At 45.4% G+C, this 27,915-nt stretch overlaps 1 protein-coding gene across 3 annotated transcripts; it reads right to left on the bottom strand.

The window, feature by feature from the left end:
- On the bottom strand, window positions 1-27,585 carry LOC118786485 (zinc finger MYM-type protein 4-like). 3 transcript variants are annotated; one of them, XM_036541544.1, is made up of 29 exons: window positions 27,150-27,585; window positions 21,321-21,378; window positions 20,745-21,188; window positions 19,503-19,619; window positions 18,747-18,808; window positions 18,178-18,342; window positions 17,722-17,809; window positions 17,256-17,544; window positions 16,256-16,427; window positions 15,719-15,931; window positions 15,477-15,624; window positions 15,222-15,337; window positions 14,337-14,780; window positions 13,709-13,859; window positions 13,178-13,350; window positions 12,594-12,855; window positions 12,247-12,444; window positions 11,454-11,497; window positions 11,150-11,291; window positions 10,848-10,963; window positions 10,040-10,211; window positions 9,688-9,864; window positions 9,494-9,588; window positions 4,575-4,737; window positions 2,971-3,122; window positions 2,352-2,466; window positions 1,978-2,220; window positions 1,670-1,799; window positions 1-300 (listed from the first exon to the last, which is right to left on the bottom strand). In XM_036541544.1, exons 1-29 carry the CDS (start codon window positions 27,180-27,182, stop codon window positions 87-89), a joined length of 4,896 nt encoding a protein of 1,631 aa, XP_036397437.1. In that variant the 5' UTR covers window positions 27,183-27,585; the 3' UTR covers window positions 1-86. The 3 variants fall into 3 exon arrangements, with proteins under 3 accessions (XP_036397437.1, XP_036397438.1, XP_036397439.1); XM_036541545.1 differs by having other exon boundaries at window positions 20,745-21,185; XM_036541546.1 differs by lacking the exon at window positions 12,247-12,444.
- Window positions 27,586-27,915: the final 330 nt, after the last annotated feature.

The following is a 27,915-nucleotide window of genomic DNA, read 5'->3' as shown; positions in this document are numbered from 1 at the left end:
GTGTGTGTGTGTGTGTGTGTGTGTGTGTGTGTGTGTGTGTGTGTGCGTGTGTGCGTGTGTCTGTCCGTGCCTCTCTCTTGCTTTGGTCACTCAGAGTTCTCCTCGTTGGACTGAAATGTTGGTGTCACGGGCTGCTCTCCCACCAAGTGCACTTCCCGGACAGTGAGTATGCGTGTGAGCATATTTTCCAGCATGGCACTCTCTAGTGGCTGGGAGGAGTACCACAGACGGCTGTTGGGCATGCAGGAGCGCTCAGGCTGCAGGTAGAACAGGTCTGTCCGCTGCTTCACCTCATCGGGGCTGGAGAGAGACAGAGAGCTGACAGTCATTCTCTACACCAGAGAGAGAGAGCCAACAGTCATTCTCCATACCAGAAACAGAAAGGTGACAGTGGCTCCCTAAACGAGGGATACAGAACCAAAACAGTCACTTTCTAAACCAGTGACAGTGTCAATACAGTCATTCTCTAAACAAGAGACAGAGAGCCTACACAATGATTGTGAGTTGCCCTCGGTAACTTTTGTGATCTTTAAATTTCAACAAGGAAAGAAATCAAACAGTTTCATTGCAAACAACTTATCTAATGTTGGTGGTAAAATAAATATTACCGAAAAATCAGTAGAGAATTTTTTTAAAAAGGAGGACACTATTCTGATCAGACCAGGGGCATTTATTTATGTAATGTAGCTGGCTAGCAATAAGAAACACTACTGAGAAGTCAGTAGTGTTGCTGAGAAATATGAACAAGGTTTTGTTTGTGTAGGAAACAGCAAACTGTCATGAGCTTGAATTCCCATATATAAAAAAAAAACTGACAGCCAAACCCCATAAGTATCAATAACCCTGAGACTATGTGGTACATACTGTAAGTAACTGCATCACCAGAAAATGAGCCCTGGATGACTGGTGCCCACTCTCCCCTCACACTCCTTAGCTCAGCGGATCTGGGGGCTGTGTGCATTATTATGCAGATGGCTTTTCGGTTCCGTGAGAAAGATGTTCAGCGGCGTGTGGGTGCAGCACCACGCAGACAAACAGCTGCCAATGTCAGGTACGCCTGTGCAGAGCTGCAGGGTTTCAGCGCTGCGCCAGATTCTGAAGCGAAGAGGGTGTGTGTGTGTGCGTGTGTGTGTGTGTGTGCGTGTGAATGTGCGTGTGTGCGTGTGCCTGCGTGCGTACGTGTGTGTGTGCGTGAATGTGTGTGTGTGTGTGTGTGTGTGTGTGCATGTGCGCGTGCGTGCACTTGTGAGTGTGTTTGTGTGGATACCTGTAGGATTCAAATGGAACGCCCCACGCACAGCCTTGTACAATAACAATCTGCTCCAGCACATCCATAACATTGCTAAACATGTTATTTTGTTACGTAGAAGTTTATATTATGTTATACATTTATATTTATGTTTAACTTGTTATATTATATGAAGCTTTGTATTATGCTATAATGCTACCATTATTACTTTATTTATTTATATTTGTTATATTATGTGCTGCTTTTGAAAGATAGCAGATCTATCAAGACGCTACTCCTTTCTCTTGCATTTAACTCATATTGTTTTTAACTGGACACACCAGGGACGGTAACTTTACCTAAAACAGGAGGAGAGGGAAGACACAGGGGTGAGGCAGCAGAGGAGGAGGGGACAGGGGCAGAGGAGAAGGCGAAACTCACCACTTGGAGAGGTAGAATTCATACAGTCTGACGGGACATCGTAGAGGGTTGTCCGTATTCTCTGGCATTTCCAACACACCCTCCTCTTCATCCTCCTCTATCCTCCTCTTCGCTGGTAACGCTGGTGTCTCTATGTCCACAGGAGGCACACAGGATACTAACCACGCACACTTACTATATACACACACACTCATACACACTAAGCACATCTACGCCACCATATTCACACGCTCATACATGTACACCCATGCATACACACACAGACACACATAGACACACAGACACACAGGTGTTTGGGGAGCAGTCACCTGTAGCTGCAGGGTCCCTGTGGGCGGGGCAGAAGCGCAGGTAGGTGGACTTGGTGCTGGTGCCCTGGCGAGTGCAGCGGGTGAGGTTGGCGAAGGAGAGGCGGCGGTGCTGGGGGAGGGTCTTCAGGTGGAAGAGCTTGGTGCTGAAGAAGAGCAGGGTGTTGAGCAGCACGGTGGGAGAGTACGCGCCCAGCTGCTTACACGCCCACAGGAACTCCTCCTCCACCCGCCAGGGCAGGTAGCCTGGGCAACAGTGCATGTCACAGGAGAGAGAGAGAGTCTGTCTAGTTTCTGTGTCTGTTTAGTGTGTATGTATGTATCTATGTGTGTGTGTGTACATGTGTTAGCACTTGCGTCTTGTGTGCGTCTCTCACCACTTGGCAGTATGGTTGGTTTCCAGTCTCTGAGCATTTTGGTGATTTCCAGGGTGAAGTTGCTGTACAGCTGATCAGTGAAAAGGTTCTCGATCCTTCCATTCTCAAGCAGGTACTGAGATAGAGAAAGAGAGCACAGCCACAGATAATGCGCTAAGCACCAAGCAGGGTGCTGGCTTTGGGGTGATGGGGGTTTAGGGTACCTGCTGGAGCCCCAGGCAGAGGTGGGTGATGCCTCGGAGGTGGTACCTGCTGCATGTATGTCTATTTATATTTCAGGGATGTGTGATTAGGGTATACTTGCTGCAAGGTAGTGAGGTTAGAATATACTTGCTTCAGGGTGGTGTCATTAGGATATACTTGCTGCAAGGTAGTGTGGTTAAGATATACCTGCCGCAGGTAGATGTGGTTAGAGTATACTTGCTGCAAGGTAGTGTGGTTAAGATATACCTGCCGCAGGTAGATGTGGTTAGAGTATACTTGCTGCAAGGTAGTGTGGTTAAGATATACCTGCCGCAGGTAGATGTGGTTAGGGTTAGGGATGGTTACCTGCGGTAGGGAGGTGGGGTAAATGTAGATAGGATATATCTGCTGCAGGTGGGGCGTAGGGAGATTGTACCTGCTGGAGGCCCAGGCACAGGTAAAAGATGCTGTCGGGGCTGTACGGCTCGCCGTTGGGCCGCCTGACCTCCCTGATGAAGCGGCAGAGACCAAAACTGAGCTCTGAAGAACTGCACTGCAAAACATCCTCCTTCAGTGCCACAGACCTTCCTGAGAGAGAGAGACAGAGAGAGATTCTCCTTCAGCACCATGCCTCACACTAACAGAGAGAGACAGAGACAAAGAGACAGGTAGGAGAGGAGGGAGAGAGATGAGGGAAGTAGATGGCGGCACTAACAGATGAGGTGACAGGGCTACAGAAAGAGAGAGAAAACTACAGGAAGGACTACAGGAAGGAGCAAGCCACAGCAACAAGAGAACTACAGAACAGAGAGAGAACGGTGCAAAACCTTAAGGAGCAACTGGACTCTCATTCTGACACCCTTAACACCTAGCATAACACCTAGACCACCCACTCCCGACGTGGACAGGATGGATAAACCCAAAACATCAAAAAGGCAGACACAGCATTAGCAATTGACTCCAATATTAAACTCATTTAAGAGAATAATTATTTTATTATTACAGGGAAACAGAGATAATTTCACAGCTGGCTCTACTAACACAGAACAAACAACCAACTACACATATTTAGGATTAAAAATCAATTCAATTTGAATTTTTTGCTTGGCTGTAAATGAGCTGAAAGAGAAGGCAAGAGGGGCTTTATATGCAATAATAAGAACCATGGAATTTGATATACAAATTAGGATCTGGATGAAAAAAATTCAAATCACAGAACCAACTGCAAAGTGAAGTGTCAGGCTGGCTAACACAGCACGATTTTGCAGAATGGGATACACATGCAGCTGAAACCATAAATGCAGAAATTCCAGGGTACATAACACCAAATAACACATGCAGGGCAAAGTTATTCCAACACCCTTTATGAATTTACATCCAAAAAGAGCCATCCGATACAGTGATCATCTAAAAACAAGCAATTTCCATTCATACCATCATAAAGCCCTGCATTTCCAAAAGGTTAAAATCCCTGAGAAGTACCCTCAGCAGAGGTTCACTGAAATAACTCCTCCAAACCCCATGTAGCCTCAGAACAGCAATACTGAGAAAATTCAACCCAACCCAATTATAAAAAAAGAAAAATACATAACCTGTTTAACAGAAATCACAAAAATTCAAAACAATCACTGAAAAAGGCTAGGTTAGATAGAGAGAGAAGAGACCAGGAGGAAGGGAAGGAGAGGGAAGACATGACTGGCACAGAGATGTGAGGATGGCTTAATGGAACCGCGCACCAAGCCTGTTTACACAAAGGACAAAGTGAAACAAAGAACAGAACTAGACCAACCACAACCACAGGCAATGGGCCACATATTAATAAAGAGGACATCACAGTCGCTAATTATTCTCATGGAGAAATTCAGTTATAAGTATAATAAAAGGGGCATAAATGAGGCTTAATGTTTCATTCTCATTTCCAATGATACAATATCAATATGAAATAATGATACAAAACGAGTGCACGTTAGCGGTGTGTGTGTGTTTTAGAATTGATGTGCTGGTGGTGTCTGAGTGTACGTGTGAGTTGGTGAGACTCACCACCCTGTTTGAGCTGCTCCTGCTCCGATTGGCCGCTCATCCCCTGGACCCAGCACCTCCAGGCATTCACTCCATACATGTGGTGCAGCTTGGAGCTGCCAGCAGGGGGCATCGCACTGCGCGCGACGCCCGCGGCGACCACTGCAGCACCCCGTTTCCGACCCTGTAGCAGTCCCAAACACACCCAGAGACACATGCTCAGTTACTGACACGCCCCGGTTATTGACAACAAGCCTGTGGGGCAAAGCTGTCAAATGGGATTAGCACAAAAGTGGAACTGCAGTACAGGCTGCTAAGTGACTGAGTGCAAAGGCACAGTACTGCAGAGCAACCAGTGCCCCCTGCCCTCTACAGAGAACAGCTGGAAACAACAAATAGTTAAAATATATTCCCAGCTGATGAAACAGCTGCGTATTCCACTGCTTGATGTGTTTCTGTGCATCTGCTTGAAGCAGCAAATGGAGGTAACATGAGGTACTTTAACTTTTCATTTAAGGACACTGACCTTTTCCCATCTGACCTCCTTTAATTATGGACTTGTACATTCATGCGTCATAACCTCCTCTGCACTACGTAGCCATCTTTTGGCCTAAAATAGGCATTGGTCTTTGTTTTGTTCTTGTTCAAAAAACTAGCCAGTATCATTTATTTTATTTGCTCTCAGAATATTATGAATACTTGATTTATTGGTCTTGCATCTCCAGAAAACAATCTGCAGCATTTGCATTTCTGCAAACCATTTGCAGTGATGCATATTTAAGATTTTAATACGGTTTTTTTTTTTTTAATTTGTTGATTGTGTATGCTAGTTTTCCTTTTGAGACCACCCATTGTGAGTCATTGTGCAGATATGATGTAGAGCATTTTGAGAGGCAAGCAACTGTATGTATGAAAAAAAAAAAAACTACACACAAAGTAAATCACATGGTCTGGCATTCATATTTTATTTCAACACTGAGAATTTATTTACCAATTTGTCACAAAATTTACATATACTAAACAACGGCACAGAAATTCCAAAACAGACATATTAACAACAAGCTTTCACGGTACAAAAGAGGCTCAAAGTCCTTCAGGGAGCTGGTGTAGCACTTGTTTATCCGGTCCCAGATCTTACGGCAGTCCGGGGCATTGAAACGACTGTTAACCATGAGCTCCATGTCCCGTTTGACATTCAGGGGAAGTCTCTGCTTCCCCCACTGACCCGTCCAAGGTGACCGTTTCCGCCCACTCTATGCTTTGGTCTTGCCCCATCAGACGACTAAAAATAAGATGAGCGTATTGATCTGCTTTACCCCCGCAGCTGCGTAAGAGCTCCTGGTCTTCCCCCAGGGTGAAGACGTTGAGGGCAATGTTGGAGCGGCTGGTCTCTCCACAGATTGCAGTGCTTGGGGTGGAGGGGTTAGGGGTGACAGTGGGTGAAGTCGGAGTAGAGTTGGCAGTGGTGTCCTCCATTGGTGGGGTTCGGGCCAGACTGTTCAACCTCCTTCCCACAGAGGTCAGCTGCGTAAGGTGGTGAACCTTCGCTGGGAGTATGCCTTCTAGAAAGGAAGACTCTGTCGGCGTCTGCTGGTCTTCTGCTCCCAGCCTGGCCTGGGGCTCCTGATATTCTGGCCTCGGAGTCAGCCTTTTCTCTGTGCCAGGAGTAGCCCCCTTCAAAACAAATAAAGGGTTACATTTTCAAAACCTTAACCTTAATGCATGCATAAGCAATAAAAATTACTTCAAAGCATTTTATTTGAAAACACTCAGAGCACACGGCAATGTCATGTTAGCAAGAGAGGAACATTTAAAGCACATATAAACCTGTAAGGTATGCCCACCTGTTTCTCACAGACAGCGTTTCTACTGGGATGTGCTGCCCGCTGTGCTGTAGCTTCCTCCACAGCCCTTCTCTGTAAGGATGAAACTACTTCAGTCCAACTGCAAAATGTTTCTCAGCTTGTCCAGCTAATCTAGCTAGGTAGCTACATTTCTAAATGCCTTTAGTTGGACAGCATAGCTAAATGTACGTACCAGATAATTAGTTTTGTGCTTGCTGATTTATCCAGACTCATTTTCTCTTTAATATCGTAGCAAGTCATTTTTCTGTCCCATAAAATGAATTTCACAAAAACCCGAACCAGCAACTAGCAATCCAATGAGCAGATGACATTTAAAGGAACGTTGGCGTGAGAGAACAATCCATTCTACAGCACTTAAGGTGACACTCAATGGAAAAAGGTTCAAGCTGCAAAACTTAAATTTGGCTAAAATACTGCAAAATACTCTCAAGGGGCTCCGTGACTGCTTAATGGAAATACATTTGCAGTGCGAAAAAGCTTAACTTTACCTGACAATAACAGAGCTGCTGAAGGAGGCACAACCTTCAACATCACATTAGAACAATTTGCATTCATGTGCCATTTAAACAGTGAGTCTAGCAAGAGACCCAAAGCCCACCTTTAACAGTGACTACAAGAACAGGCCCTGGACTTTTCTCTTACTGTAGTACAAGGAGTATCTGTACCTGCAGTACAATGAGTATCTGTGGCAGTATGACTACTCATAAGGCTGACAATGAATCTGTACTCACAGGCACTATGAACAGGTACTTTTTCAAGGATTTGCATTATAAACAAACAATAATAAACATTTCATGTCTGCTATGTAAAAACTATTTCAGAAAGCATTGTTCCTTTCAAGACATTGTAAGGTCATCTGCATATTTTGTACATGCATGTCCAATACTGAACGCACAACATAAGGATGCAAAGGAATATATCTGTCGTTCCCTTTGCTCCCAGATAGAAACTCTAAGCACAGAGCTGTCAGAGCAAGTACTAGTGGAACAAGCATAGGGCAGAAGGAACTAACCAGGACCTGCAGAGTGATTTTGTTAAAATGACAATGTTCATATAGTTTGTGTCCGTATTACAATTAATAGCGACAATACCAGAACACTACTTAACACAGGCTATGAAGACATTAAGCCATCTCAAAAAGGACAACCTAGCTGAGGCAATGGAAGATATTCTGGATTAAGTGTCTGACAGTAGCTTAATGCAGTCTGAGCACATATCATTTCATCAGAGATCAGCAAGTTATATCACAGAGCAATCAGAAATACTTTACCATATGAAATTATTATTATTATGGATGTAGTGGCAAGTCGGGTATGATTGTTTCTGTAAAACACAAGACTGCCGAATGTAAAAATTTAACCACCTCATGTACACATCAGGCCTATTCACACATAGTTCACACAAAGCCTTCTTTATAGTACTGTGGTCTTTCCAAGTTTATATAATTAAAATAAGCTATTCTGGGATAATTTAATATATGCTTATTAATTTACTCAACCGATGACTTCCCTAAACACAGCTGTGCTCGATAAATAAATAATGTTTGTTGTTAGAGCAGTATAGCATTCGGATGTAACATTGCATAATTACACATGAAAAGAACAGGGTAGCAGTTCATTCCCTGAAAGGATTATTGAAAATAATATAAAAGCTATGCTTCAGAGATGCATTTCAGAAAACCACCGTACCGAAGCAAGAGATATACAGGTTGGTTACTCTGGGTTGATTGATTTAGTTACTATTTATTATTATTGTTCTATATATATATATATATATATATATATATATATATATATATATATATATATATATATATATATACTAGAATTATTATCAATAATAATTCCACATAGTTATACAACAAAAAACTGTTTCATTCGCATAAATGAAAAACACATTTGCAAATCATTTTTTTTTCTCAAATGACATTTACTTTTAAAGGTCAAGTGCAGTAAAATACAACATCCCTCCAAGTAACAGCAAGTAACAAGTAACAAGTAACGAAATGTTTTCAAATTCATGTAACAGTAATAGCACAGTTGTATGTTGTAAACACAGCCTGACGCTCGCGCGGCAGTAGCAGCTGACCCCATTTTTTACCGACCCCGTTTTTAATGACACAGAACAGAACAGAAGAGAGTCACGTACAGTGAGAATATGCAGTAAGCCTCCAGTGCTTCTGCAGTCTTTATTCGGGGTGCCATACTACAGAGGCATATGTCTGTAACAGACCTCAGCAGCCCATTCATTCTGTTCTCTTCCTTCTTCAGACAGGTGTTTAGCCCAGGTCTTCAGTTGCTCCATCCCAGTGGCTTAAGTGCAATGGATCTTTCCACATGTCGCTCTCACAAACACAAAAGGGGCACCCTTTTACAAAGAGGGTTCTTGTCACATCGCAGAGTTGCTCCGCCGAGCACTAGGTCCAGCAAATCGTGGCTAGCAGCTTGGCACTTTGTGGTCATTTTTGTCCAGTTAGCATGCTTCCAAGGAAGTGCTACCTTTAAAATAATAAAAAGAAGTACAAAAAGATATGCTGTGATGCTGTTTTCTTCCAACGAATACTTCATGGCTATGTAGTAGGCAGAGAAAACTGACCCAGCAATACTCACTGGATTTCACTGAACTTCTCTCGCCTTCGTGGTATTCAGAAAGGAAGCATACCACAGAAACCTGCAGCACCTCACGACTTGGAGCAGTACTCCATGGCTTTTATCTGCGAAAAGCTTTGGAGAGATGCACCCTCTGGTGGCCAATGCTGTAATAGCATTGTGAATGTAGGCCCAGAAGTGTCTTCCACCTCTGTCAGCCTCAATAAACATGCACAACCGACAGATTATTACGGAAATTTGCTCAGCAGAGTGATGAGGTACACATTTCTGCAGTCTCTTCACATCCTGTCCCAACGTTCCTGAGCTCCAGAGAGTTTTGATCAATGTCTTTTAATCATGGTGTGGGGATCTGGTAAGGGTGCATTTCATAAGGTGAAGTAAGAGGTCAAGGAGCAAAGTGATGTGGGGGGTGTCAGAGGTTTTCAGGGATTTGGAGATTTTGGGGTATAGGGGACCCGGAGCGTACCCGTTTCCTGGGGGGGAAGCCATCTCTGGGCCTCCTGCGTCCCCTGTTTCTCAGCGTCACGTTCAGCTCCTTTGTCGACGTCGGCTGCAAGGATTCTGCCAGAACAACCACAGCAAAACATCAGAAATGCAGCGCATGCAAAGAGCTGGTCAGAGCATCTATTGTTATGGGAAGTAATGGTATAAGGCGCTAACCAATGGGAAAGTCCGCCTCCAAGTCGAGCTGTGTGTGTGTGCCGGGGGTCGAGGGGGGCCCCTCGGGGTCAGAGGCGGGGCCCAGTCGTTGGTTGCTGGCCGCTGACTCCTCTTCCCAGCTGTGGGGTGTGGAGACCCCCTCTGACTCCAAGTCCCCACTGTACGTGCTGCCCTGGTCTGAGCACAGTGATACGACAAACACAATGTTACAACACCACCATACTGAAAACGTGATGGCTCAACACACACAGTCACTGCTAACTCCCATAACAGGCAAATTCATCTTTTCACCCTTCAACAACTTTCTCAATCCCTCTCTCCCCCATCCACCATTCTCAAAATGCCTCTCTACCTCCGAATGAGATGGGTTTGTCCCTCTCTTCCTCCTCCTCCTCTTCTTCTTCAGTTATGTGGCGGTCACCCTTTTGAGGGTCACGGGGCGTGCTGTCGCGGAGATCCTGGACAGCGCGTAGAATGCTGTCTGCGCTGGCTGGTGAGGTGGGCAGGAACATGGGTACTGGCAGCTGCACCCCACAAACACACAGACAGTGAGCAGGGGGGGTGGAGGCACAGACCGGAGGGCTGTGGGTGCGGAGTGAGACTACAGGGTGTAGAACTGAGTGTGCAGCAGACAGTGTAGGTTTCAGTTTGCAGGGGATGGTGAAGGTGTAGGTATACAGTACCAGACAACAGTTTTGACACACCAGATTGAGATAATGGTAAACATTGCAAGACTTATGCTTAAATACTTGAAATTTGTTACTTAGACAAATAAAAACAGTGAAGTTGATGTCTATGTATGTATTTCCGGCTACTTTGAAGAATCTAAAATACAAGAGAGTGTTGATCTATTTAGTGACTGCTTATTGTCACTCCATGTGTTATTCCAATTGTGCTATTTTTTGGTCACTGCATAATTCCATTTGCGTTATTTCATAGCGTCAATGTCTTTCTAAAACATGGAAAATAGTAAAAACAAAGAATAAAAGTTGTGCCCGAACTTTTTACTGGTACTTTATGTGTGTAGGATATGGTATAAGGGTGTGGGTATAAGTTTGTATGGATTTGTAAGATGGTGTGGGTGTAGATGTAGGTTTGCAGGGAATAGTGTGGGTCTGGTTGTAGGTGTGGGCATGTAGATGTTGGATACACTGACATACCGGCACAGGCAGCCCTAGGGGCAGCGGTGTGTACTGGGTGTAGAGGTGCATAGGCACAGGGATAAAGACCGGCACAGGAACTGGCAACACCATGATCTTCTGATCTTTCTGCTCCTCTGGAAAAAAACACACACAAACTATAAATAAATAATGTGGACACCTGTCAGTAAGTCCTTCACTCCGTGCCCACCTATTCTACTTGTCTGTATTTGTGTTCTCTTTCTGGGTTCTGTCCTCTAGGTGTTTTGTGGACTCTACCTGTCTGGGACTCTGTGCTCTGTAGGTGTTTTTGTGGACTCTACCTGTCTGGGACTCTGTGCTCTGTAGGTGTGGCTTGCACAAGGTGCCTTTGTTCTGGCTGATGGGCTTGCAGAGCAGGGCCTTGTTCTTCAGCACTCTGCGGGGGGCTGCGGGGGGCTTCATCGCATCCGTCTGTGTGCTTGCCTGGGGGCACACAAAGCATTATTACCGCTCACCCACAGACAACCACACCAACAGACATGTAGACACTCCCACATACAGCATGTCCTTGTACACAGACAAGACCTGGAACAGACTAAAAAAGCACCCTACAGAACTGTAGAGAGAACCCTGCCCCACACTCACATCTCCATTGATCTTGGTCTGGCTGAATGCAGAAGGAACAGCCCCTGGGAAGCAAAGATGGGATGTTGTATTAATAGGCGGATTCAATGATGGGTCGTTTGCTTCACATGCATACACTGCTTCAGACAGGCAAGTGAACCCAGCATTACCAACAGAATGGCCATTATTCCTTACTACTTCCGAAGTATCACCCTCTTCTCCGCTCCAATGTGGCCCCTCAGGGGAGAGAATGTATGTAGTATGTAGTTTCTACTAAAAGATGCCATTTCTCAGAAAACAGCTTCAGCAGCTCTGATCCTTCAGTCATCTGGTGTTCTACTAAGTTTAGTTCTTACATCAGTAAAAATGTATATAATTATTTTTAAAATATAAACAACTGAAGACTGCTGCTATTTTTCTGTAAAGTACCCCACACGCTCATTAACACACCGATCTGAACTTCCAGTCCAGGCAGGTGTGGTTGTGTTCTGCAGAACTAGAGTGGGAATTAGTTGGAATTATTAACTGATTAGCTCTTCACGGAACCAGCAGGGCTTGCAGCCTTTATCAGGACAGCTGTTCAGTTTTCCATGTGTCTGTCCTCTTTATGAGGATGCTGAATGTCTTAAAGCACTACTTGCTGGGTTATGGTTTGTGGAGCTTTAGTGTGTGTGGTATGGATGCATACTGACCATCCTGCAGGATGGTATTAACAATGATTATAAGACCAATTAGCTTATTTATGAAGAGATTAATGTAAGTATGGTTTCTCTATGCTGCAATATTAAGAGTGATAGGGCTACAATCAGATTACCTTGCAGGGCCATGTTGGCAGTGATATAGGGCTGCCCAGTGGGGGCGCTAGCGAGCGACACCACATTAGCAATGACAGGCGTGGCCTCTTTGGACACATAGGCGGGATGGTAAGGTGGAACAGTGAGGCCAACATTTCCCAGCGCTCCTACAGGTATGGGTGGGGGTGCAATACAGGCAGGTACAGTCCCTGTAGGAACTGGGGGGGCAGAGAGAAGAAATAAGAGGGTGTGAATTAAAGGATAAAATCGGTCTTCTCACTTCTGTCCCCACTGTGAATTACCCACAGTGCAAGCAAGTCTGAAGACATGGAGAAAGAGCGTTATGGTGCAAACAGCAAAGCCGTACTCTGGGGTGGCAAGGCACCGGAGCTGGGCAATGGGTCGTAGGAGGCATGTTGGCCTGCCGACGGCTGGTCATAGGAGCTTTTCTGGCCCACCGTGGGCTGGTCGTAGGCACTGTCCTGGCCTGCGGATGGCTGGTCGTAGGAGCTTTGTTGGCTGGTGAAATGCAGCAGACACTGCAGGTTACAGAAGTGCTTCACTTCTCCCAGCCACTTCTGGGACTCCAGCAGCTTCCCCTGACGCTGGCACCAATCACACTTCGCCATCTGCAAAGGCGAGACGTACCCTGAGCTCACTGCAGGCAAGGGCTGTAGCTGACCAGCAGCTACCCTCCCATCCTATATAGGTAGTGCTGACAGACCTTTCATAGCTACCTGATACAGGTATGTCACTGACAGACCTTACACAGCTACTTTAAACAGGTGTATTACTAATGACACCTAAGAACAAGTCAGACATACTACTCCCATCATCACTGATAGTAATGCTCCTCTCCCTGTTAATGCAGTAGTACACTAATGTTACACTATGGTACTGGAACAGGAAGCCCTCCTGGCATGAGGTTCTGGTCCTGGTTCTAGTTCTGACCTGATAGTACAGCACCGTGTAGAGGGACATGCACTCCTCCCTGCAGAACTCCTCCAGCCTCCCTCCGAAGTGGTTCTGGATCATCTTCTGGGACATGTTTGTGCAGTAGGCACAGGACCGGCACGGGGTTCCACTGCGCTTGGACAGGTCGTGCTTAAAGAGCAGCTTACACCCTGACCCACAGAGACACAGGAACAGACAGACGGACAGATGGTCAGCTAAGGAATGAGCCTGCAGGTCCACTCGGAATAGGCAGATACATTTCACATACATGTTATGCAGTCTGCATCAAACAAGAAAATCAGGCACAGAGTGAGAAAGAAGAGGGTGAAGTGAAATCAAGAGACAACAGAGAAATACTGGTCTGGCACAGGGCAGAAATCACTGACCAGGTCACTGTGTGCATTAGAATCAGCAAACCTACTGATCTATGTGACACACATAATTACCCGTGTGACAGTGATATATATGCCAAATACAGCATACTTAAAGATGACTGACAGACTGAGGGGGGGAGAGGGAGAGACTGACCTTCGCTGCAGAAGGGCCGGTCAATGCGGTTGAATCTGATCACATCCCTGACCATCTTCTCCAGTTTGCAATACTCGCACCGAGCTGTCACAAAGTTCAGCTTCCTAAACTCCTCAGAGCATGTCTTCCCACAGAACTGAATCATCTGACCCTGATACAGAAAAGGGGTTCAGACCCAAGCACAGGCACAAGAGACTCGGTCAAACACACACACACACACACACACACACACACACACACACACCACACTAAACCAGTGTCATTTTAATTTGTTCCTTCCTGTGAAATGAAATTTGCCAATCGTAAATTACCTCTGAGTTTGAAATTTACAAGCCCTTTTTCAGAAGAAGCCTCACAGGACGCATATGCACTAGCGGCAAATCCTCATTCGTCTTTAACAACTGTCAGTACCTTCCCAACCTTCCTGTTTATGAGCATCTTTAACATAAAACTTCTGTGTGCCATTTGGAACAGACAGTGAGCAGACATGGGAGCAAAGTTGAGCATTATTGGGGAACCCACAGACAGGAACACTTTAAAATGTGAGACACACAGTGAGGATGGTATATTTGAGTGTGACAGATAGAGAGGGGGACACTTTAGAGCGTGACACCAGACAGACTAGTACCTTGAACTGGATGAGCTCCGGTTTGGAGGAGAAGGGGTGAAAACACTGTTTGCAGGTCAGCTTCACCAGGCCGCGGGTCAAAGGGCCAGGTGGGACCATGGGTGGTCCCTGGGTCAAGGAGGGCGGGGCTTGAGCAGGGACAGGCCCACGGGATATGAGAGGGGGAGCGACCAGGGCGTGACCGTGTCCTCGGGTTGAGGGGGAGGGCGGGGTCTGTCCAGAGCCAGGTCCGTGCGTCTGGGCAGGTGTGTGGGGCAGAGCATGCCCGTGGGGAAGGGCTTGGCCATGGGGTGGGGCGGAAAGGGAAGGTAAGGCAGAAGCTCGAGGCACAGTTCCTGGTGCCTGGGAGGGCAGGAAAGGCCCAGGAGGGGGAACAGAGGGGCCCTCAGGAATAGAGGAAGTGCCATTCATCTGACCCTGAGGAACTGTCTTAGTGAAGGACGCCTGCAGGGACACAGACATGGACAGACACAGAGACACACCAACACAAAGATATCAGTTAATGTCACTGGCTGTTAGGGTACTGTTTTTCATGAAAATCAGTGCACATACAAAATTTAACCACTGGACTGGAGATATTTTACAGCCAGAAATTTGACTGGCTGCCAAACTATCTGACCTACTGAAAACTTCACAAAGGACATGCCAAAGTACACACATTATTCACATCAACCTCTCTAGTTGCTCATGACTAACACATCAAAAATTAGGTTGCAAAATCATGAAGTTGTATTGACTGTATTTCTTAATAAGCAGCCTAAAGGTGACCCACATGCAAAATTTCATGCTTGTATCACCATCTGGACAATTTTGCACTTAGCTGCCCCACTAGAGTGATGGACTGACAGACCGACAGGACTGGCAGACTGATGATAGGAGTGTTACCTGGAAGGTGAGGACGCAGTTGTACGAGCAGAAGTTGCGGATCGTGCCGTCATTCAGGGCCAGGTGGAATTGTGGGACAGCTACAACCTTGCAGTTTGTACAGGGGAAGGAAGCACCTGTGGCAGAAAGAGGACAGAGAGAGGAAGAGAGAAATCAAAGAGAGAAACAGATAGGACCATCAGCATTATACAAAGAAAGAAAGAGCACCGTCTGTGTGTGCGTGAGGTTGTGTGTGCAGGTGTGTGTGTCTGCTACCTGCAATGCCCGAGCGAGGTGTGGCACTGGCCGCACATCCCATGGAGCAGTAGAGATGAATCTTCCCATCAGCCCCGGTGCTCTCCACCATCTCAGCCGACGAGCGGGGGGTTCCGCACTGCGCGCACGGACTCACCTTCGTTAACTTCTGAAACACATATGCAGCATGGGCATGGCGTGCTGTGTTGGTTCATGGGTTCGTTCAAGCATGGATGTACGTATGCATGGGAGGTAGGTGTAACCTGCTTATAGGTAGTGAGGCAGACTGGGCTGCAGAACTTCCTGGTGGTGCCCTCTATCTGCAGCAGGTGGCACTGCCCGCTGGCGCTGTAGCAGTAATTGCCGCAGGTCTCACAGCAGTTCATGGTCAGGTTGTTAGAGGAGCGGAAGCGAGAGAAGCAGGTGTCGCTGCACAGTTTGTGCACTGCACCCTGGTAGTTCACCTCATGACGGATCTGCGAGAGAGGAGGGGGGTAGCTGCCATTAACTGAGGAGAAGGAAGTTTAGGTCAATTTTAACATTCAGAGTTAACGTCATATGATCAATGTTTTCGACAACAGCCCCCCCCAAAACACACACTCACACATACACACACACACACCCTTTATCCCTTTATTGCTACTAGAACTTCATATTCTCAAATTACTCCCAGCTCTTGTGTCCTCTCTGTTCCCTGATCCCAGCCTGAGGCACCTATGCCCTCTAAACGGTCTGTGTTCCTCTGACCTTTAACCCATGTGTCCCCTTATGCCCTCTGACCCCTGAGTGTGACCCCTTACAATGGCAGTCTTGCGGCACATGCTGCATTTAATGGTGACGCCTTCACCGGGCAGCATGGATGCCGTTGTGTTCTTCTTAAAATCGGAGAGACAGCCCTGGCTGCAGAAGTCCTTCATGTTACCAGCTGTGTCCACAGGAGCGATGATCAAATCTTTTGGATTCACAATCTCTCTGGATGGAGGACCGACACAGAGGAGACAATAAGAAAATGCAGTTTTTATTTACATCCTGTGTTTTATAGTAATAACATTATCAATACATTCTGTTTGTCACACTCCTTTCATTAAATTCTCATGCTGCTTGTATCAGCGCTAGATAAAGAAGCAATACAGTTTTACTAAATTAGATAAAATATTATAAAAGCAAAAGTAGAACACTGAGAACAGGGAAATTATGTTATGTTACCTGCTGAACTTTTTAAACACATTCAGGAATGCGATACACTCATGAACAAAACAATAGTGTTGCACGCAAGTAAAGAAATAACATCGCAAAACTGGTGGGTTTGTGCACTGAGACAGAAATACAGTCTTCTTCCATGGGCACTGCAATGCCTTTTGAAAGAGAAAGAGAAAACATTGCCACCTTTATTTCTAAAAATGAACTGCATTAGATAATGAGAAAGCAGATGGTGTTTACACATATTATGTGAAGGGAACGGATGGTGCAACTTGCCTTTCCTTTGCAGCTAAGCAAAATGAATGAATTAAATTCCTTCAAGAGGACAGTCCTCAGGCTTTTAACATAATTGTCATGCTTTATATTGATGGTATAAAATAATGCTTGCACAATATTACTTCTGTCTCTTTTGCTGTTATGATCACAAAAAATAGAAAATATTTTTTTGGTTGCACAAGGTAGAAAACAGTTGACCAAAAATACTAGCACACCAAGCTACACCTTAACTGCAAAGCATGCGGTACCTTAAGCAGGGGGGTCTGGGGGTCTGGAGGAGGAACATAAAAATGGGGGTGAGATGGGGCTGTGGGCGAAACTCACTTCAAACATGCGTGGCAGGTCTTTTTGGGCAGGCTCTTGGTGGCGGGCAGGGTGCAGCCTGTGAGGCAGACGGTGGAGCAGAAAAGCTGGGAGGAGCCCTTGCGCTGGAAGGCCGTCTGGCCCTTCTGCAGCACCTTGGTGCACCCTGAGCAGGACACGCGCACCGTGCCGGGAGGGGTGCCGCCGCGGGAGGCCGACGCGGGGGCCGGCGGCGTCACGGTCTGCGGGGTCCTGGGCGGGACCGGCATCGCCCGCGCCACCTGGCCGCCGCCAGAGGCAGGCCGGGGAGCTGCAGCAGGAAGAATGTGATCACACACACAAACGCACACATGCACAGACACCCACACACACCTGCAAACATACCAGCACACTACAAACCAACATCTCCAGCCAGTATCACTCTTCCTGATTCAATCACTTTTTCCCCACATGCACAGACATTTCTACATCCCCCAGTCTCTCTCACCTATAGCGGAGGAAGCTGAGCTTTCTCCCACAGAAAACACAGAGCTGATTCTCAGCATTTCTGAGGTCTTGTGCTGCTGGACCAGCTCCTGCAACATAAAAGCAGCATATCAGACATGGAACACCATCACTGCTTTGCATTGTACGTGTGGCAATGTATTGAAGAGCGAGAGCAGTCACCCCACCCGGCCTCGAACCTGGGTCTACGAAGTACCAAACTGCAGCTTTAACCGCACCGCCAAAGAGCCAGGCCCATTGGTATGGCAGTCAGAGCGCATACTCAACCGTAGTGACAGCACTGTCACAGGCAGGAACAAAAATTATCATGTGACAATGTCACGTGAAATGAAAATAACTTCAAAAGAGAAACAATGACAAAACAAAGAGTAGGACTGAAGGAGGAGAGATGGCCACAGACTGACAGGAGCAGGGTGAAGGGTCACGACCCCTGACTGACCTCTGGGGCATCAGGTTCATCCTTGATACGCCTTGGTGGGGGGTGAGGTAAGAGGGCGCGGTCGTACTCCTCATCGATTGGCTCGTCTTTGATGTCAAGTGGTGGGGAGTAAGGTGCCCTCTCACCATCCCCCATCTCCAACTCCTGTGATGTGCACAGCGCCTCCTAGAGGTAAAAGCACATCACACGTGATTGGTGGATTCCTTCCCCAGTGGGACAAAAATTGTAACAGAGCAGAAAACTAACACTAACCTGGGCGATGGCACAAAAGGAAAAATGTGGTGTGGTGTCAGTGGAGTAGTGAGAGAGACTATTTTAAAAGCCTGCTAAAATCTCATTGGCTCTGCACAAATTGTGGCAGGGTTTGAAAGGTGTTATGCTCACACTCACAGGTCTGGGAGTGTTGTTAGCCTGGTCTGACACTTTTGCTCATTTAGCTTGAATGGATACACCTATGTCCTACTGTGCTGGAAGTCACTCTGGATAAGAGCATCTGCTAAATGCATGTAATGTAATGTAACTTTAACATGTCCTGTTCTGCTCCCCAATCCCCATGGAGAGATACTCACTTGAGTCTCCTCAGACAAGCGTCTGCTCCCCCCTGAACCGGAGAGCTGAGGCACTCCCCCACCTGAGAGAGAAGGGGAGAGAGAGATTACCTCTTTTTCCTCTTAAATACACTAAATTATTCATTGGGTCATTCCATGACAGCTCACCCAGAGTTCAGAACTTTTCCCAGTTCATGTCATGGATTTTCTTGAAAAAATTCATGTGAAAACATTATCTATTAAATTCATGGGACCTTGCAAAATCCTATAGCTCTACTCCAAATATACCATACAATTTTTTAATTATGAATTTCTGAAGTTTGGAGCTAAAGTTCATCATTTTTGCAATTCTTTGTATGTGTATTATAAGCCTCACCAATTGCTTATTTTTCACTGGATTGGGTTGAAATTTGTCCTGAACATCCAAGAAACCCTAAGGATAATTTGCAGCATGTATTCATGCCAACAGTTGTCGCTGAATGTTTCACAGTAATCAAATTAATAAAAATAAATTTCTACCCGAACGAAGAGTCTTCAATTTTCAAAAATTAATATCTCCACTAATTTTCACTTTCTTGCAACCAAATTTTGATTCTGTGTAGTATTAACATAGTTCTATCACATCTAGAAGTTACTGGTCCTGCATGAAAACTGAAGAAAGGCCTGAATTGAACTGAAGAGGGAGACACAGAAACAGAGAGGCTCCAGCACAAGATGATGCATAAACCCCCACACGTACAGCTGCCCAGGGAACAGTCTCTCACTCTCTCTTCTCACCCTGGCTGGCGTCAGAGTTCTGCGTTTGCCTCTCCCCGTCTGGCCCGGCAGACTCCGCCACAACGCTCATCTCCACATCTGCCAGAGGGGGGCGCTGTGCATCCCACGGGGTGGCCACTGCAGACAGAAGGAGGAGCTGCAGTTTGTTTCCCCTCTGCAGGTTTCCGTCCACCTAACCCGTTTAACCACCTCATTACTCAGGCGGCTTTGCGTTTTTGCCTGGTGTGGATAAAGCCCAGAACTCGCAGCCTTAAAAAGCCTAGCACAGCTAAGGAATTTCCTTCAAGCGTTTTTTTCCACATCTTTTTACTCATTCACTCACCATCGAGGGGAATGCATGGTAAAAAGGCAAATGTATTTTTCCACTAAGCTATCAGCTAACAATTTCACTTGTCTACAAATTCACTTGTCGCTTGCTGTCAATCCACACTGAACATCTGACACTGATGTCCAAAAGAAAAGCAAGCATTAATCAATTAGAGTCTGTTTAATATATTCAATTTTAATACATTCAGCAACCAGTCAGATACACATTTCACATCATCCAGTATTAAGATGAAACGACCAGCAGGGTTTCTCAAATGGCTCAACCAGTGAAAGCACTTGCTGTCACAAGTGCAAGGTTAAGGTCAGTTTCTCCAATGCCCTCAGATGTGCGGGACACACAATACAATTAGCTACAAAGGCTGCCTCACATCTGGCCATGACAGCGAAGACTTCACGGATGAAGCCCCATGAGTTTTGAATCACTTTTGCCACTCTGCAGTGGCAACCTGCAAGCTGAAAAATGACAGACAGCTTGACGAGAAAGGAAAGAAAGTGTAGAACAGCTGCGCTACACGATGGAACTCTATACTGATCATGCTGGACCAGCTGTATGAACAAAAACTTCCCGTGCAAGCTGGGCTCACAGACAATACAGCTACAAGAGAGACAGTTCAAAATCTCTGCTCATGAGAAGCTAGCTCCCAGTGGGGTTTCACTGAACACTCAACAACCCATGCTGAGGCCACAGATGAAAGCATATTCCATCATGTGTTTATGCAGTACTTCTGAATCTTATGGACAGCCCCTGCAAGCAGTACGATAGCAACCTAAAAGCAATTCATGATTTCAAATCTGGTCCACGAGCAGCTTTCAGCTCACTTCAGACTTGAGATGGGTGGGGTTGCAGCGTCAATCCGTCTTACAGCACACCCATGGACCCCCAGACCACAAGAATGTGACAGCAGGCAGACTCACCTGCACCTGCACCTACACCGGAGGTCGCTGTTTTGGCTGCATCCGCCTCCACTTCTGCCGGGGACCCCTTCTTTTCGACCTCTGTACGTGCATCAGCCGGTTTGTCTGTCCTTGTGTCCATCTGTTGGTCCATTTCCATGGCGCTGTCCAGAGTCTCACTCATGTCCATATCCCAGTCGTCCTCTTCGTCAGCTCCGATCACTGGAGCACCGTCCAGCTCCTCGTCCGCCATGCCCAACCCAGACACTTGGAGGGGAAAGGAGGAGAGGGTACCATGCTCCCACTCTGCGTCACTGTCCCTCGACTCAGACTGGGACGCAGGCGCCTCTTTCTCTCCGCCTCCTCCCCCCTCCTCATTGCTGCTGTGTTGAGACAAAGCAGGTGTGGGGATCTTGGGGGCATCACCCTGTTCCTCTTTAGCTGAGGGCCTCTCAGAAGCCACTGCTGAGAGACACAGTTGGACAGAGGAACACAGATGGGAAGAGCTTAGGAGAGGAGAAGAGAGGAAAACTATGGTTTTGTATTTTTGGAATGGGAGATGGAGAGAAACAAATGTGAGTAATGTGACTGAGGTACCTTCCTGTGTGTGTCTGCTGTGTATCTCCCCATCATCTGACTCTGCTCCCCGGGAATCCTGCAGAGAAAACAGATGGACTAACACAATTAACACAAACTGTTTCTAAAACACAATCACTGGTAACCACAAAGCCTTTCTAAAACAGAATTAAACCCATCTACTGAGTGTTCCTGAAATCCACTCTGCTTTATATTGCAATTCAGTCATTATTAACAATATTAGAAAAACTACTTAGGAACAGTAACTTTTTCAGCACCTCTGATGAGTCATTAAAAGCAGTCATAGACAGTTATGTTGTATCACTCAGTGCTTCTTGTGGGAGGCTGCAGAAGGGGTGTGTATGTCAAAAACATGTTCCTGACAAAAACAACAAACCAAAGGCTTGCACTCCCTAGCAAATAAAGGTTTATCTTTCATTATAAATGTCTGACACTACCAAAAAAAACCTAGCCTGTCCGGCAGGATATTTAGGTATAGCACAACTGTAACATCAGGACTGCACCCCTCAAGGCATCGCTGCTTCATTCATCCAAATGTAAGAATAAAGGGGCTGTTTGTATTGTTTTGTGAATACACACAAATCCCACTTTTAAAGAATGTGCTCAACGTGAGTAACAAAGAAAAACAAGCTTTCAGGCACCATTATTACCCAGTACGTTTGTGCACTGTGGTTTTGTATAGGGACGTGTTCAGCTCTTAGCCCTCACAGACAGTGTCCTTACACATGTCAACAAATCATACGTACCCTGAATGTATTTATGCATTTTTAGATAATTTAATAAGTCATTTGTGCACATTGTATATCCAGGCCACAGTGCTGTGATTTCAATTTAACGCAGTTAGGGCAGGATTCAACAGTTTTTGAAAATATATGTGATGCGTTTCTACCTTTAGTAAGCATTCCACAGCAAGGAGCCTTTATTTTTTTATACAGCAATTTAAAAAGGTACCAGAGAGAACAGTGTTTCTGCCACATTAAGCTTGCTGCAGACTGGAAAGATGCATTGTTAATCGTGTCGCTGCTCACACCAGGTAAAATTTAAATAATATCCCCATAAAATGGGCTCATGAGCAATATAAAAATACTGACTCCTTGCAGGTAGTTAGAACTCCACTACCCACTCACGTCATGAGAATGGAACCTGTAATATGCTGATGCTTAGGCTTCCCGCCAGTCTGCATTTTGCTCACTTACCCTAAGCACCTCCCCTCAAAACAGCATCATTGAGGGTATCCCAATCCGCAAAATAACATCCTCTGGCCCTCTGTTGCTCCCTTTGAGTGAGTGTACAAGCAGTGTGGTGTGGCATAACAGGATCCCTTTCGATCGGCATCCCAGGGTGCACGTTTCGGCAAACAGCTTTTTGTGAATTTAACAGGAGTTTGATCCAACCACAGGGACACCGAAAACACAAATCTTAGCACAGATAGCATTGAATTTTACTACATAAATGAACACTTCTTACAGTCACAAAACAGAGGTAACATTCAGTAATGTTACAAATGATTCCAGTGTGCTTTAATTACAGGTAAACAGAGACTATGATAAACATTTTATTTACAGTTATTGAAGAACTACAGCTCCTTCCAAAATGTTTGTGGCTGGTATGTAAGGTTCAAACTAATCTGTATTACCATATGTAGCTATGTATTATCGCATCTGCTTATCAAGCTACAATATCCATAATTAGAAAACCAAAATGTTTCACACCAATCTCAAAACTTTTTTCACAATAAAGCCAGATTTACAAGTGACTGCCCTTCAATGTAGATAGCCCATTGAGGGCAATTACAACGTAGCATTTGAATTGTTAACACTGTTAGTCTAAAACTGGAAAATTAATGAGAGCAGGACTATTGTGCTTAAGACGTATTTTGCACATTTGACCATATTGATATTTCCCATTTAACATTACTTCCTGCAGACTGATCTAATTTTTCCATACGTGCACTTGTAAATAATGGGAAAGATCAGTTTGGGAGATGACAAAATGTTTGTATATTATGTAGTGGCAAACTTGCAGATAAAGTTTCAGGATCAGATTCAGATACTTTCAGTACAGTTTCTCAGCATTGTTTACTAAGAATCCAATGTCTTCCAGATGTCACCACTTCTGGCGTTTCCATGGTGTCACGTAATTTTTTTTGCAATCGCTCTTGTTTCATCACAGGCCACAGTGTGTCTCAAACGCACGAGATAATGCCCTTCCCTTCCTCCTCAAGTATGTGTGATGTCACGGTAAGTTTAGACTGGCTCATTCATTCATTGGCTGAATGGGATGCAGCCTTAGTGAGCAGAATCTGAGAAACCAGAGAGAGAGAGTTCTGCCCCTGAGACCACTCAGGGCTTTTCATCTACATGTCAAATAGTGTAGTGATACGATTGTAAACAGAGCCCCCCCCCCCCCCCCCCCCCCCCCCAACACAACTATGGACTATTTGTTTTCTTACTCACCCTAAACCCAAGCCAAAAATCAGAAGGTAACACCGCAATGCAAAAACAAAGACAAATTTAACCAAGAAAAGAGCAGAGACTGACAACAGCCCAAAAACCCCCTTCAATCCATCTCAAAGCACAACTTTCACTGACTCACAATAGCAGTGGCTCAGCTACATCTGACAAACAGCAGAGGCATTTCCACAGCAAACTACCCAGCTAACCTCACATACAAAAAAAAAAAGTAGTTTACCCTGTGGTGTCGTTTATGACACCCACACTCACCTGCCAGCACTCCAATACATTTCGATAAGAAGCTTGTGGATACGAGGACAATTATGCCTCGCAGCCATTTCAGGGTGCGCTGAATGCTGAGGGCAGGTCATTTGAAGCTTTAGCTATGCCAAAATACCGGATCAATGATAATGATTAATAAATCTTCAACATGTTCAACACACTGCCAGTTCCTCATTGCTTTCATGTTAGAATATACAGGCCAACCTCATTTCTGTTCCTGCCACGGGCTACAATACAAATATGACAAAATCGATGTGCCTGACACACAACAGTGCGCACACAGAATTACCACACTGAGAAGAAAAAGATAAACAACTTGTAAGATAGTCACTGTAGCCTGTTAGCAAGAACTCAGGTAGCGTTCAAACCTTGCTCTGCCTGCCAAACAAGTACATAGACATAAATGCGACAAATAAGTTGAAAGGAACATCTGGTAGCCTGGGAAACAAACTGTTTCCCCATAGGATGTCTGTCATGAAAGATTTGTGAGTAAAGCTTGACTCGTCTATACACGCATGAAGACTTCACTGCTTATGGCAGAAGACATGCTGAAGAACTGTAATGTCCTATAATGTGAAGACAGATTTTTTCAATAGCATGCATGTAATCCATACACACAGTTAATCGTAAACCCACCAAGCGGCAGGGATACAGCACTGAGCACCACAAGCCACCAGAGTAGATATGGAGTCTATTAATCGGTCCTGTATATGCAAAATAAGGCCTACTCTATAATGAAACAGAGGGACCTCCCTAAATAAAACAGCATGTCAACACTGCACCTAAACAGCATACAGTTCAAAAGCTCTGGCCAATGGAGCATGCAGGACTGCACCTCACATTTGCATTCAGTTACAGAGGGTGGACTCAGGCGACTTCTCACACTCGGTGACGTCATCATGTGTTTGCGGACACATTTGTAAGCAGCAATGCAGCTCTTCTGCAGCAGCTAAAGAGTGGACAGAATATTTATTCATGCAGAGCAGCGCCAACACCGGCTCAAGTCCATCACCAATAGTCCAATACTACTGTGCAAAGGACTGCTGATCTACTGCTTCGCGATAGAGGTGGCATCTAATCAACGAAGCACCAAGTTCTGGTTGTGAAAAGATGCAGAAAAGATCACGCAATTATCACTTATGGCCAAAATCAGGGTACAGAGGTTGTGAATTGCTCTGTGCGCCAATGCTTTCCAAAGCAACATCTTCTGTGTCAGGGTGCCACAGCAATGGATTTTTACGTCAAATTATCAAACATTTGTCATTAGGCATAATTCTCCAGAATTGGGGGAATAACACCTTGTGCTGAGCATTAACATGGACCCATGCAGCCTGTTAGCCAGAAAAATATGAATTACCAATTACCGCTGCTATTCCTAAAGCAGTGACATGTTATGCACAATTGAAAAGCTGGACCACCCTTATGCTCAGAAATTATGAAAATTCCGAGGACTGCAAGCTTATAGTTCTCTCGCAGAATGGCGCATTCGCCACACAGTTCCAGAAAAGCACTTATTAAGCCAATCAACGTTGAGAACAGAGAAAGCTGGTGTCAGGTGACAGTTTATTTGGAATGTTGCCAAGCAGCCAATCACGCACAGGTGTGCATAGCTGCTGACAAAACGAATGGGAAAGAGATTTTACCCCCGGCTTTGAACAGTACGTTTTTACGTAGCCGTATCTCCCTGAATTCTGGTTCCAGGGGCATAAATTATACATCGCATGCAGGAAAAATTGTGCAAATTGTCACGATGTCTTCAGTTCAGCTGTGTGATGAACGGTTTTTGAGTTATGAGCCTAATTAGTGGCGGACTTCAGACACCGCTCTAAGTCACGTGGCCACACCGCTTTCTCTCAGGCTGCGCAGCAGCATCAGACACAAAGGGAAGGGGGTAAGAAGGCAGACAGCAACTCCAATAGTGACATTAAGCCTTTTGCGCGTATGGTCAATAATTCAGACATCCAAGTGAATTGCATTTTCTTCAGGAAATGCACACAAATCTAGTTAGGCTCATAACTCAAAAACAGTTCATCACACACTTTTTTTCCTAGATTTTGAAGTATAATTTATGCCCCAGAGCCAGATGGCGCAAATACTATAATGTTCAGCACTGTATAAAATAATGTATTAAAAAAACGTACTAGTCAACGCCTGTAGTTAAATCCTCCCACTGTTCGCTCCTATACTTTATAATGGGGGTAAATTGAGTGATTTTTAAAAAATATAATATATTATATATAATAATATAAGTATAAAAGCACAAGCACACCAATGCTGAACGAGTAGGTCGATGTGGTGTTGGTGTCTCTTTAGTGTCTGTAGCTCGAACGGTGTACGAGGAGTTACGTCTAAAAGAATACTTATTTATAATATTATTATTATTATTGTTATTATTAACAACAACAACAACAAAACGACAATAATAATGCCACTCAAGAACAGTAGCGTGCTTGCCCTTTGGGCAACCAGACTAACTACAAGTAATGCTTCTGTTGTATTGTATTGCCCTCTCCTGTTGGATAGACCTCTCCTGTAAGCGATGCTGTTCTAGCACAGAAATGTTGCATGAATATGCATTACTTCCTCCATTAAACAGGTAGCTTACTATCACAATTAAACTGTAAACAAGCTAGTAAACGCACGAACAGCTGACAACTTCGGCTGTTTTGCAACTAACAATTTGTAACTGCTACCAATCACGCGCACACGTTCATCTGCTCCAACAACACGCACGATGCACGCTCTACACTGACTTTGCCATTTATTTATCTATATACACTACAGCCAAATAATGTACAGTTGGTTAAATGTCAACTGTCATCTACAACAACATACTATAAAACAGACACTACTGTCATGGTATTGGCTAACGTTACTACCTAAACTAGCACAAACACGCAATCAGTCCTCGATCACTGCCGGAAGAAAGACGTCCCTGGCGTCTCATGTCTCCAGTTAGCTAGCCAGCTACTTGCTCTGAATGTGGGTAGTTAACTAACTGCATTTCAAACTCTTGTGAAAGAACCCATGCTCACGTTAACACACGCACACACAAACACTCACACACACAGCCCCCAGCCCATCGCTCTCTCACCTCAGAGCGCTTCGCCTCCTTGGACTCCGCCATGTTTACGTCCCGTGCGTCCGCCTGTCTGTGCAGTAACTCAGATTCGGAGGGTAAGGCCACCAGTTATTCTGTCTGCAGGTCACTTGCACGACAGATGTGGAATGTTAGCGAAGCGAGTTCCTGCAGCCAGCTAGCTACGTCCATGCATCATCCCCCCTTCTGCAGCGGAGCAGTCGCAGTGTGGAAAGAGAGCCGGGTACTGGGGGTTTAAAGCTGAGCATCAACTACAGAAAAAAGTAGCTATATTTCTGCATATAAGTCCACTCGGTTCTGGATCAGGAACCAGTCCAATATGGAGGGGTTACGGTGTATTTTCAGTGAACAGTTATAATACTTTGTTTTGTTTATTGTTTACTTTCCTCGCTATTCACACTCTCCAGCCCCGGCTCTGCTGAGATAAAGTACGTCTTCCGCGCGCGTAGCGATTGCGCATGCGCTCGGCTTCGTAAAGACTCGCCTCCCGAGCATGCGCGTGGCACCCCTGGCCCCTCCCAATGAGCATGCGCCACCACGCCCCCAAAACCCTGCTGATTATAGATTCTATTAATCTGTAGATAAAGCTGCTTACAAAAGAATTGGAGGAAACGGCGCCACCCAGCAGGAAGTTTAGAACAGCGATCTTTTTTTGTTTTCATTTAAATTCTGCATGTACTGTGTTGTGTCAGGAGTGCCAGATATGGCGTTTACAGCCATAAGAGCCATTATTTACAGTGACCACGAACCAATCAATTAT

This window comes from Megalops cyprinoides, chromosome 12, assembly GCF_013368585.1.
Source record: "Megalops cyprinoides isolate fMegCyp1 chromosome 12, fMegCyp1.pri, whole genome shotgun sequence".
In the NCBI taxonomy this organism is placed as follows: domain Eukaryota; kingdom Metazoa; phylum Chordata; class Actinopteri; order Elopiformes; family Megalopidae; genus Megalops; species Megalops cyprinoides.
The sequence above is the reverse complement of the archived record's forward strand: the minus strand, read 5'-3'. Positions and strand labels throughout refer to the sequence as shown.